Below are 13367 nucleotides of genomic sequence, written 5' to 3'. Positions count from 1 at the left end.
TTGAACACAAGAACAGATTCAGCAGTATAATTGCTTTCGTTCATAATCGTCATCATCTCGAACAACTCTCACATCTGAAAATTTTGATGTTGAGCACTGAGCAGGAGAGTGAGGAAGAGCACAGGAGACATGATAGTAAACAAACATCAACTTACTTGACATCTCCTCGCCCCCTCTCCAATCTCCTCTCTAATGTACATATGCTGCATCCGCCGCATTATTTTACAGACAAACAGAGGGATCCTATTCGTCTCTGACGAACTCGAACTCGTCCTCCCGGAGGTGAGCGAAGAACCGGACAGGCTTGTCCTGTCCGTCGAGCTTCAGCTGGAACTCCACCCGGAAAGGGCGATTGGCCGTGATGCGCTTGCCCTTCCAGACACCGACATACTGCTTGACCACACCTTCCCTGCCGCGGAGGTCCAGGTCCGGCGCCTTGGGGACGTGGTAGACGCGGACCGGCGCCGTGACGCGCACGCGCTTGCCGAGCTTGGGCGCCGCCGCGGCCTCCTCGTCCGCCACGTCGGGGGATGGGGACACGCTGCTGACGGCGACCTGGCGCGCGGTGCGGAGGCGCGCGCGGCACCGCGGTGGCGCGAGGCAACGCGCGGCCGTGGAATTTGGAGGGAGGGGTCGACGGAGGAGGAGCGACGAGGAGGTGGAAGGGGACGCCCCGGCGGTGGCGGTGGCGGTTGCCATCGGGGAGGTTGGTGTGCTCGCGGGCGTGTGGGGAATTGCGTCGAGCAGGCGGTGTGCACGTGAGGGTGAGATACGCGGCGCCGAAGGTGGAAGCGACGGCGATTGGGGAGAGGCGTGGAAATTCTCGCGAGGCGTGGTTGGTTTGTCAAATGAAAAAGGAAAAACGATGCGCTAGTGACCCCCTACGCATTCCAAGGGCCATCTGATCATCAGTTCATCACACAGCTGGACCAGGCGGCAGTGCCTATGTGCCGCTCTTTTTTTTGAGGGGTCCCGCTCAGTGCGTCCTGGAGCAGCGGGACGCGCATAGGGCGACCCAACTGGGCCGGCCCATTGGCGGACAGCAAGCAGCGCGTGGTACTGTACGAAATCGTAAGGAGTACTCTTTACACGGAACACTCCACTTTTCCTGATCGCGACAAGTGGCGCACATGCAGCGCGCCACTTATCGCAACCTGGGAGTTTTTCCTTTTTTCGTAGATCCGTTTATTCAAAACGTTTTATCTCTTAAACCGTGCGTCCAAATCTCGAACCGTTTTCATCGTTGGATTCCTCGCGTCGAGATCTTCAAAACTAGATCCCATGTTGATAGGTTTGACGAATTTTTTTTCACGAAAAAAATCGGACAAAAAACCGTGCGAAAAACCGAACCGGGAGCACGGTTTTTTCCCTTTTTGAAAGAGGCACGCCCGTGCCTCTCGCGAAATCACAACCGTGCCTCTCGTGGAAGCAAAACCATGACTTTCGTGGAAGAAAAAAAACAGAAAACGCGTTTTTTTTCCTGAGAGGCACGGTAGTGACTCTCGCGAAAGCACAACCGTGCCTCTCGCGAAAGCAAAACCGTGACTCTCGCGAAGAAAAACAGAAAACGCGTATTTTTTTCCCTTTCCGAGAGACACGGCCGTGACTTCCGCGTAAGCACAACCATGCCTCTCGCGGAAGCAAAACCGTGACTCTCACGAAAGAAAAAAAAATAGAAAACGCGTTTTGTTTTTCCCTTTCCGAGAGGCACGTCCGTGACTCTCGCGAAAGCACAACCGTGCCTCTCGCGGAAGCAAAATCGTGACTCTCGCGAAAGAAAAAAAAACAGAAAACGCGTTTTTTTTTCATTTCCGAAAGGCACGGCCGTGACTCTCGCTAAAGCACAACCGTGCCTCTCGCGGAAGAAAAACCGTGACTTTCGCGAAAGGAAAAGAAACGCGTTTTTTCGCGGATTTTTTTTTAATCTAAAAGCTAAGAAAGACCGGGGGGAAACCAAAACGTCGAAAAACCCGGAAAAAAACCGTTTAAAAAGCCGAAAACGCGTGCGAAAAAAAAAGCAAAATCCGAAGGGAGTGTCCAAAACGCGACACGTGGCATATGGCTGAGAGCACGCCAAGTGGCGCTGATCGCTGCGAGGCTCCCGAAGAAGCGCTCGTTAACTAGTTGCTCCCGGTACTGTAATGACACGGGATGTACTGTTTTTTTTTCGCGCGTACTGTAACATCACGTACACGGTAGCAGGTTTTTTTCAGGCATAATGTAGCAACACGTACCCTTCTTTTTGAGAAAAAACTGTAGACCTTTATTAAGCAATGTTCATAGGTATACAACTGATATCGGGAAAGACAGAAAGCCACACATAGCGCCCGGAAGAAAGTGAAGTAGCAGACTCAACCAAAGAATGAGCTTCTACATTGTGTTGCCGTTTTTCGTGAAAAACCTTGGTTGCTCGAAACGATCCCCGTCGGTGATTTATTTCACAAAGAATAGCGGCATATTGACACAAAGCAAAAGTCTGAATGTTCGCCACCACTTCAAGTGAGTCAGACGCAATGCGTATGGAGTCGACGTGAAGATCCATGGCGAGGGCTAGAGCCTCGCCACATGCCTGAGCTTCAAGTGTCACCGGGTCGACTAGGCCTTTGTAGACAGCCACAGATGCCCCAGGGAAGAGACCATGCCTATCCCGGCAAACAGCAGTGGGTCGCACTTCTGGAGATGCCGCCGTCGACGTTGATTTTTATATCATACTAGTATGGGTCTTTTAAATTTTGTATGTCGAATTCATATGTATAAAAGAACAGTTTTTGTAATTTTCAGTCTCCTGTTTTTAAATTCGCTTCAGGCCATTTTCCGTGACCGCCGGATCTGTACAAATCATAGCACTATTTTGTTCCGACTTAAACTTGTAGAGCCCGTTTGACTTAAACCCTGAACAATCCCTGAAATTAGCACTCCGTACTTATCGATTCCGGTCAATCCTAACCTTCTACCGATCTAGGCCAGTTTGGGGCGCTGAGAAACAGGTAATCCTTAGTAGTAGGATCATAACTTCTCTCACTGATTAAGCGAGACCGTAGTACATGTCTGTGCTCTTTAAGTGGGGAGAAGACATACGACATGAATATCCACGACGTCAAGCATGCTAATCTCTTCCTCCATCATGCCCATAAAAGAGGTAACCACTACTAAGTAACACAATTATTATCTGCGCAGGTTAGTAATGTTATCCGCATATTCTTGGGTTTGCACGGGCGTGCGATACAGAGAGTGAGGAAGAAGATGTAGATGACACGTGATCCCGTCCGGGTTAACCTTTTTCCCACCATGACAATCTAGTCTAAAGACGAAATTGATCAGGATTGATAAATACGAGAGCTAATTTTTTCATGAATAAAGAATTCAGGATTCGATTCATACCGCCTAAGTCAAGGTTTTTTTCCAGCCTTTTCTCTTTGGTTTATTGCGCTCGCTCCTCCCGTCTGTCCCCCTTGGCTCTGTCTGGCTTGCGTCGGGTCTGAGTTTTTTTCTTTTCGGGTTGTATTGCTCCACACCCGGATCCGTTTCTCCTTTTTTTTAGGAATGATCCGTTTTCACCCACATGATTTTCTGAATTTTTTTTTGGATGGTGGTCGGCAGCCCATCCCCTATCAGAAGAGAAGAGAGAGGCGGAGGCGGTGGAGGGGGGTCACCACCGTCGGTGAGCAGCAGCAAGGGGTTAGCTGGAGGTCATGGAGCACGGGAAGCTGCCGCAGCACAACCCTGGGAAGTTGGAGCCTAGCTGTCGTGGAGGAGCAGGGGGGAGGAGAGAGGGAGGTATTGAGAAGAGGGCGGCGGAGATATTTTGCCAGTCCCGCCACCAGCAAGGTTTCGCCGGTGATGTCGGAACCGTTCGCCGGCGCCGTTCGAGCCGGAGGTACGGCTAGTTATCCCTTTCCCTTCTCTGGAGCTCTGATTTCTAGTTATTTCAGTCATGCAGCTCTGGGTTCATCCCCGCGCACCGCGCGCTCAGATCCCTTAATGTGTGGGGGTTGTTTTTTCATCGCCCTTCAGACTAATTTGATGAGAAATCATAATAACGTCCGGGTTATTAGTTCAGCAGATATTTTTGTCGAGCTCGATTTCGCGGATACGAAAATTTGGAGGGGGTTTGCCCTCACCATGTTTCCCCTTTGTCCTTTAGATCATGGGCGTTTTAGTGACAATAATTGATATGAGTATACTTGTATGTACTTAGGATCCACACACGAAGTGGGTTGGGGCTAGGGTATGGGTGTGTGTTCAGATTATGGGCATTTTTGTGCGCAGGTGTGTGTGTTGGGCAGATGTGCCATTCAGTTTTGTTATTTCTTTGTAAGTAGTTGTTGAGATCTTTGGTAGTAGTTCCTAGTGTTGGATTTTGTTCCAAGTGTTTCCGTGATTTCTGAACAGCCAAGCATCTCTCTCTCAGCCGTTTGTGTTAGGTGTAAGTTTATTCAGTGTTCCTCTCCTACTATGGTTTCGAAATTAAGGTGCAGATTGTGTCTATCACACAACATTTTAGTGATGGGGGTGGGGGTGGGGGGAGAGAGAATCCAGGATTTAGGGAACATCTTCAGTAGCTGTCTTTTTCAGGTTCCAGTAGGTGTCGCTTTCTTCAGTTAACACATAGGGTAGGATAGTTAGCTAGTTTTACCAGGTCATTAATTCCCGAGTAACAATGATCAGCGCGCACCCTGCCAGCGTTTATTTTCTGACTTTTTAAAAGCAATTTCCCAGGGGAAAGTTGCTCATGCATACTCGATGAAAATGGCACTCTCAATCTAACATTTTTTTTGCACCGAGGCAGCGGCTGTTGAAGCTTTGTGTCTGCAAAATGGGGGAAACACCCATCCGAGTTTTTCAGTCTTTTCTCTTGTCAGCTATGTGGAGTTTTTCAGTTTGCTTTCATGTTTTACTTTTTCAACAACAGGGTTGTGGATTCTTGGGGGCAGAGATCATCGAGTGGATGCTATGAACCCAACTACGACCCTAATGACAGTCCCCCAAACACTGAGAGTTGTGATGAGAGCATTGCATATAGTGATGAAGAATCTGTATCTAGGAGGAAGAAGTTATTAGAAGATGCTTTATTCGTTTTTTTAGGAAGGAGGTATCCATCTCTTTCTCTCATGCACTTTCTCTTCTTTTCTATTTTTTTCTAGCCCTATGGTATGCACATCTTTCTTTTCTCTCTTTTTTTCTTTCCGCTACGGAATTATATGATATAATTATATAAACATCTTTTTCATGTCATCTAACAGGCAATCAAATCACTCGAGATTTTCCAAAATTCTGGAAGAATGTCGACCTTAAAACTGAGGTATTACACTTTTTTGTCCTCATAGCTGTCTATCTCTATTCTTCTTTTGGTCCTCTTTTTCTCTTCACTTTCATTCTTTTTATGTTAGTTACCCCTGACATTCTACTCATGATTATTGTCTTTCAGCAAAATTAGAGGCAAAAGGTTATGGGGGCAGGGAGGCATGTGTGCAGCGTCTTTTCCACAAAATACTTCGTAGATATCTTGAGGGGTATGTCCAGTGGCCGGAAGGATGTCATCTCAAAATACGGGTTTGAGCCTCTTCTGAAATTTGAGAAAACTGATATCCCATCACGATTTGTCCGCTATATTGTCGAATGTGTAGACACAGTGTCATCTCAAATCATTGTTGCTGATGAGAAGATCATTCCTATCTCAAAGGATTCAGTTCCTTGTGTGTTGGGCCTGCTAGACAGTGGTGATTTAGCGACACAAGACAAGGATAGTGGGAGGAACTTCATTTTGTCTCGGTTCAGCTTGAGAGAAATGCCAAACATTACTTTCTTTGGAGACATGCTCATATCTTCTGATTTTCACAGCGAGGAAGGCACTTTCATATGCTTCATGGTGATCGCAATGTCGTGCTTCCTTTTTCCATCTTCCAGCGATCAGATTCACATTGAGTTTTTGACCTTGCTTGTTAATCCAAAGCGCACAAGTGGTTTTGATTTCTGTGCGCTTGTGTATGATTGGATACTCACTGGCATCAACAAGTTTGTGATTTCTGGCAGAGTACCTGGCAGGAAACCAGAGGTGTTTTGACTTTTGCTCGTACTGCATCACGGTTAGTCTTGTTTAAGTGTTTTTTCGCATCCGTTTGTTTTTGTTTTGTATGTTCTGTGTCTCCTTTTTTCTTTTTCTTTTCTATTGGGGAAGTACAGATGCATTTAACTAAAAGCTATTGGGGAATGCGAAGGTTAAGATAGCTTATACAATTGATAAGAATAGACTGCTCAAGTGTTCCTGGAACTAAACCGGGATTAGTGTCATCAATATAAATTGGGTTTGTATTTGCTAGGCATTTTTTTCATCAATTTCCAGAAGCTAAACTTTAATGCCTGGAATCTACATCAAAATTGAATCAGTTAGTCCCTAATCAGCTAAGCTTAAATTTAGCAGTTCAATTACTGCAATGGACTCTTTAGAGTTCAGATTTTGTATTGTTAAAGGATGTTAGTTAAATATGAAAATAGTCCATGATAGGTTGTCATGTCAATGAAGAGCCCAAGGTCAGAAGAGTAACAAGTTCGGGAGGAGCATGAACTATGCTTGTGGGCGTAGAGATAATATGATAACTATTATATTCAATCCATGGTCAATAACAAGTTATAATAAAAATAAAAAATTAGGTGTCTGTCAACTATAAAATTTATTAAATTGAATTCAGTGCGTAGTGATAATTTTATCGATATCCGGTTCAATCCATGGCCAATAACAAGAAAATCAGTGTCAACTATGAATTGATTAAATTGGCTTCAGTACAATAGATAGAACTTTGGTTTTATATAACAAATCGAGTATCTTAACGAGCGAATGTGAGGAATCTTGTTCTGGGGCGACCGGTCCTTTTGTCGTTCAATCTGCTGTAAGCATGTGCGGTGATGATGGGTAGGAAAAGCGGACCAAGCTATAAATCATTCATAACAAATTGATTAAGTTGCCTCCGGTTCATGGAGAAGACTTGATTTTCTTGGTCATCATAGTAGAGTTAGAGCTCCCAATGATCAGTTGCTGCAGAGCTAAGTTGTACAGTTGGAATTCGGTGCAGAACAGTTAGCTTAGAACTATGGGCCATTGATTTAGGTATAGGATAATAATTTGCATGTCTTCTCTACATGTTTATGTTTATCATGTCCTTTAAAACTGCACGAAGTAATATTATGTCGACAGTTAAGGTTCTGCACTGACTTGCAACACATATAAGTCATAGCTCAAGAACTTTCAGACAGACTGCTAGACATACTGGCAACCAAAGGGTTTAATTGCAACTTGGAAGCACAAAAAATTCTCTAGAGTGCCAGTTTTAAAATCATTACCATGCACAATTGCATGTCATTATTCAATACTGTACACAAATATAACTTGTGGCTAATGAGTCAGAAATCGAATTGAACTAAAAATGCATATGCCTAGGAATTAATTAATGGTTCAATGTTTATATAACTTTATGTGCAAGTACATATGTATAACTTTCATTTCATAATCACCTCCATAGAGGACTAATAGAATAGCAATCTACAACTGAATTCTGCAAAGCATGATTAAGTAACTGGCAAATATAGGCTGGACACATGAAAACTTCAGTAACAGAACATGGTGATTCATTAGAGATATGCATATGGGCAAGGCATTGCGATGCATTCAGCGTATGGGGTCTTCCGCTTAGCTGCGAGGTCTGCGTTTCGCTGAGCCCGCAATGCCTTCCTCTCATCTGGTGGTATGCTCTGCCTGCGTGCTCTTCGACGGGCGTTCATCTCTTGCCTCTGCTCAACTGGTATATTTTTACTCGCTGCCCTTCTATGGGCGTTCATCTCTTGCCTCTCCTTTGTTGTCAGATTTTGTCTGGCAGCGCTTTGGCTCGAATTCCTATCTTCAATAGTTTTATTTTGTCTAGATGCTCTTCGACGCGCATTCATTTCTTCTCTTTGCTCGGGTGTTAGGCTATCTCGCCTTGCATTGGAAGCAATATCTTCAGCACCACTGGTGTTCCTTGAGGTGTTGTAGGATTTTCTGCATGCCCAGTGTGTAATTTGGTAAATCCATGACCCACATTTGAAGCAATATACCCAGCACATGGTTAGACTTAATAAATCTAGATCTATAGATGACCATACTTCAATGGTAAAAACATCGTGTGAAAGGGTAAATACCATTTGAAGTTCCCACATGCTCCCCTGGCTCCAATGCTATCATGGTACTAGCTGTAGGAACCATTGTAGCTAATTGGGTGGACGATTCACATATGAACATTCCATATGACTGTTCCACAACAAAAATTAAGATTACAAGATGGTCACCTTCAAATCATCAATTAAGACATTATGTCTACACATTGTTAGAAAATACACATCTCTTTTTCCCTTATCCTCCGACATCTTATAAGAAAATGTTGCATGTATAATGATTAATGACCTTTGAACCTTCAGCACCGTGGTTGGGCAAAATACAATACTGTAGTAATAAATGGTGCAGGGATAGTGATTAAGTCCCTTTGAAACTTCAACAACATGGTTCATAAACAAAGAAAAATAAATAATAATTACCTACATACGTAGTTTCTCCTCTAGTTGCTAAAAAACGTAGTTTCTCCTCCATGCACACATTATTGTCTTCTCCGGACATCTAAATTTTAATGAATTTCTACAAGTTTGCTTGGTGAGGTTGCATTTCTTATTGCCCAAGTTGAAAGTTCCTGGAGAACAGACCCTCGATGTTCTTGGGAAGAACGAGAGAAGCACGGCCCACCAGCGGTGGATATGCATGTGACTTGTGTAATTACAACCTATCTGGCCTATGAATTGCAGAAATTATGAAAATCGTTTTGTGAGAACTAAATAAATTGATAATGCATATATCAGGACTATGAAGATTCACAAGAAAGATGGCACCACATTGGAGAAATAGATGGCTTTGTCAAAAGGTGAACTCACCTCCAGGTGATGAAAGCGAGGTTGACATGTTGATGAACTCATGTGACCTCCATGGTGACCATGTGTGATCTCCAGCGTGATCTCCCAGCTATGTATCGCCTGTGCTTGATGGTGAGTACTTGAGGCAGGGGTGTTCATGAATGACCAATCCTGTAACAGAAGCTGTTTAAATACGTACTCCTACCAAATATGGTGGAGATGTTTGAAGGCGTTATCAATCTTGTCGGTGCTTTCCTTATCTTGTGCCTGATGTTTAGTATGTAATAATTAGGCTAATTATTGTTAGGATTCTACGGTTTTTTCCATGTATAGTACTTTTGCACTTACGAGGGTGGGAGGAAGGCTAATTATGTTTAGTACATAATCAGGGTGCGAGGGTGGGACGAAAGCTACGATGATGCTGATTTTTTGGGTTTGTTTCCATATTAACATTAGGAACCTTTGGGTTTGTTTCCATATTAATATTAGGAATCTTTGGGTTTGTTCCATGTATGACTTTGACGCTGGGAGTAGAGACGCGTGCGATTGGTTTAGGGTTTTTTTTCGCTGGTTAATTTTCGCCGGTTTTTTTCGCTGGTTTATTTTCGTAGATTTTTTTCGTTCGTTTGTCTTGGGTGCGACGGGAGGTTAGGCGCGTGGGGGCGGGTGGGGGACTCGGCAGGAGGTTTTTTTTTGTTCTACGCGGCTCAGCGTTAGGTGGGAGCAGGTATCAAAAAAACTATGGTAGGTGGGATGAAAATAAACCCGAAACAGAGACTACCAACTAAGACATTAGAAGTAGAGATCTATTTGGTGGCAACCACTTTGAACTTGAGTCACGTGACCCTCTCACATGCGTATTTCCAGTATTACATGCCGATTCCTAGCCATTCCATGCATGTCCTTAGTTCTTAGAGCATTTCCACTCGGCCCTCAACAGTCCCTCCCAGGTCCCTTTTTTATCGTCGGCTCGAAAAAATCGTCCTAGTCACGTCTCCAGGAGCTCAAATTTTGCCGATTAGGGTCAAAATTGACGCCGGTAGACCCAGGCCGAATTCGGCGCGCCGGGGGAAACGAATTTGTCGCGAAAACCGGTGGACCCGCCCAGTCGGCGACGCCGAGAACCTTCATCCTCATCGCCTCAGTTTCCCGCGGGAATCAACGCGAAGGCTGCCGCCGGTCAGCCTGCTATTGATTCACGGGCAGCGCAGTGAAGGCGCGCCGCCGCGCGTCCCGCCCCCTCGCGCGACGCGTCCACACTGCTGCCGCCGGCTCGTCGCCCACTCGCCGCTATAAAAGCCACCCTCCCTCGCCGCTGGCCGCACACTCGCCTCCCCGCAGCCTCTCTCTCGCCGCCAAAACCCCTCTCTCCTTCACCGCCGACGCCCTCTCTCTCCCCCCGTCTCGATGACCGAGCGTTTCCCCGATGATGGTGCGGCGGCCAACGGCTTCAGCCGCCGCCACCTGCACGAATGGGAGGCGCGCCTCCTCCATGAGGCGGACTACCTGGCGCCGCCCGACATGCGCGTGTCGGGCTCGTGGAGGCTCAGCGCTGGAGGATTCCCCATGCCCCCACCGCCCACCGGCGCTGGCCGTCGCGCTGAGATCGCGTGGATCTGGTCGGCGCTGCCGGAGGAAGCGCGGCAGCAAGTGAGGTACGCCCCCAACAGCACCAAACTGTGGACGGCGTACTTCGAGCGCCGCCACGCCGACCAGCTCGCGTCGAAGAACGGTGCTCCGGCACCATAGGGGTGGCGCAACTCCGACGGCCGCCGCCAGTGGTGGGGCGTCCCCGGGCGCACCCTCCACGCCGTCCTCGAGTACATCGAGGGCGGCAACTCGCCACAGATGGTGTACCGGTGCCGTCCTTCTTGCACCGAAGCGGCAGCTCGTGGCTGCCGAGGCGCATGGCGGGTGCCTCGTTGTCTTCCTCCGGCTCCCACTCCTCCAGCACCCCGACGCCACTCGCCGCCGTCAAGGCCGAGCCCCAAGAGACGCCGGAGTGCCGGCGCAGTGGCAGCCTTGCCATAAACAAGGGTCGCTGCTGCCAACCTTCTCCTCCTCCCCGCTCCCATCTTCGCCTAGTCAGGCCGAAGAAGGAGCCGGCGACGCCGCCTGTCGTCGTCAAACAGGAGCACATCGACATTGCCGCCGACCTCGAGACCGATCTGAAGTGGGCACGAGACGACTACGTCCGGGAGGAAATTGAGCACCAGCGCCGCACCCTCAAGGAGATAGCTGCATGGCGTCGCAGCCGGGACAAGGACGGCGTGTCATCCTCGACGACAGCGACGAGGAGGCGCCGGCGCCGTCCAACCCTGCCCGCCTCGGCGATCCATGACAGGGCTGCAGCAAGGACGACGACGTCCAAGATGGCGACGGTGACGGCGGCGACGACGACAGCGACTACACCGCCTTCTACCGCCTCCTCGGCATGCAGTAGGCTCGGGGTGGCGGCGGTGTAATTTTTGTTAGTTTTTAAATTATGTCTTTTAAATTTGTACAAATGAATGAAAACAGCATGAATTTGGTCCTAATTCGTGTCATTTTCGTCAAAATTTAGCCGAATTTTAATTGCAAATAACGGCGTCTGGGGCGAACTTGGGGCGGCGATTGGGAACCCGACTGCCCCCATGGTGAAAATTGCGCCGGCTAGCCCCCAGGAGGCGATATTTCAGTCGCTGGGGGCGCCGAATGGCTGGAGATGCTCTTACATGCAGATTCCTAGAAGTAAAGGTGTTACAAACAAGGACTTCCTCCAGGTCTGCCAAGGATTTTGTTATAAAACAGTGTGTGCTCATAGGACTTTGGAACTGCTCATCATGTATGGCCCATCTCCTCGCCCACCAAATCGCCCACATCGTGACCAGAATAACTATGCTTTCACGAGTGAGGTCCGTCAGGGGGAGCGTGTCCACTAACCAGAATAACCATGTTTTCACGTCCTCCGATGGTTCGAGATGATGACTTCTATCAATTCCCCATCCGCTAGAGCCTAGACGCATCTAGCCATCTTGCAATCAAAAAGGGAGTGTCTCCAAGAATCGTAGTCCGCATGACATAGGGAGCAGGCCGCGGTTTCCGCCATATTTCTATGCTTACGCACAACACCCGTAGGAAGGGATGTACGGGCCAGCCACCATGCGAACACCATTATCTTCGAAGGTACCGACACACTCCATAGCTTGGCGATTTTTTTTAAACTACGGTCCCTTTTGAATATTTGGGAACAATTTTTTGACGAACATTATTGAAACACGAACATTTCTTTAAAAAAGATTGAACATTTTCTGAAAACATGAACAAATTTTAGAATTTATGAGCATTTTTTCAATTTCAAACATATAATTTTAAAAAATAACTAAAAATGTCATACATTTTCTTTATAATTTTGTACAATTTCTGAAGAACTTGAAGATTTTTCCTTTTTTTTACAAATTTTGGAAAACATGGATTTGTTTTTTGAAAAAATGAAACAAAATGCAAAATTCCAATAATTTTTGAAAATGTCAATTTTTTTTGAAAATATCTGGATATTGTTGAAAACTCAAACTTTTTGAAATTGCGAGAACTTATTTGAAAATGGTAACATTTTTGAAGCTGTAAACAATTTTTAAAAAACAGAACATTTTTATTAAATTCCCAGACATTTTTTGAAAAAGGGAAGATTTTTCAATTCTTCAGAACATTTTCAAAAACATAAACTTTTTAAAAATTCTGTTTTTTTTTGAAAAATGCGAACACCTTTTGAAATTATGAACACAAATTTGAAACAAGATCATTTTTCTAGAAGTAAATAAACTTGAAAAGGAAAAAGGAAAGAAACAGAAAAAACAAAAAATAACTCGCTATGAAAATGGGTCGGCCTAGTTAAGGGCGCTCATGCGCATTGCGTGCATATATGACGCAAACAACATCATATAGGAGATTCTCTGTTAGGTTTATCAACCCGTGAAGCTCTTGCCCTTTCTGAGGATTTAAGCTTGCAGAGACTACATGTGGCATCAGACTGTAAGGTAGTGGTGGATGACATCAAACATAGGAACCCGGCAAGTTATGGAGCAATTCTACATGAAATAATAGAGCATAGTTCTTCTTTTGAAGTTTGTAGTTTTGTTCATGAATTTAGGAGCTTGAATTCGAGGCTCACAGGCTAGCAAGGCATGTTTTAAAGTTGGGGGTTGGCCGCCATGTTTGGTTAGACAACCGTGATAATCTTTCTTTTGTGGATGTAAACATTGATCACAATTAATAAAAGGCCTCGCAGACTATCTAAAAAAAAGGAGATTCTCTCTTAGGTTGGCCCCCATGGGAGCTCCTATTGCACGGGAGCAACTAGTTGACGAGCGCTTTTTTGGGAGCCTCACAACGATCAGCGTCACTTGACGCGCTCTCAGCCGTCCGCCACGTGTTGCGCTCCCTTTGGATTTTATTTT

The 13367-nt window shown here is 46.1% G+C and overlaps 1 protein-coding gene and 1 long non-coding RNA gene across 2 annotated transcripts; one reads left to right on the top strand and one right to left on the bottom strand.

Annotated features, from left to right (window-relative positions):
- On the bottom strand, positions 1-887 carry LOC109732120 (ferredoxin-thioredoxin reductase, variable chain). The gene has a single exon (XM_020291320.4). The coding sequence runs from the start codon at positions 697-699 to the stop codon at positions 244-246; it is 456 nt and encodes a 151-aa protein (XP_020146909.1). The 5' UTR covers positions 700-887; the 3' UTR covers positions 1-243.
- A 2492-nt stretch (positions 888-3379) lies between these two features.
- Positions 3380-9298, top strand: LOC109732098 (uncharacterized). Its single transcript, XR_002225261.4, has 5 exons — positions 3380-3877; positions 4913-5092; positions 5244-5302; positions 5429-6086; positions 8881-9298. It is a non-coding gene; the product is annotated as an uncharacterized lncRNA (long non-coding RNA).
- Positions 9299-13367: the final 4069 nt, after the last annotated feature.

Source organism: Aegilops tauschii, chromosome 2 (assembly GCF_002575655.3).
Source record: "Aegilops tauschii subsp. strangulata cultivar AL8/78 chromosome 2, Aet v6.0, whole genome shotgun sequence".
NCBI lineage: Eukaryota > Viridiplantae > Streptophyta > Magnoliopsida > Poales > Poaceae > Aegilops > Aegilops tauschii.
This window is presented reverse-complemented; position numbering and strand designations above follow the sequence as displayed.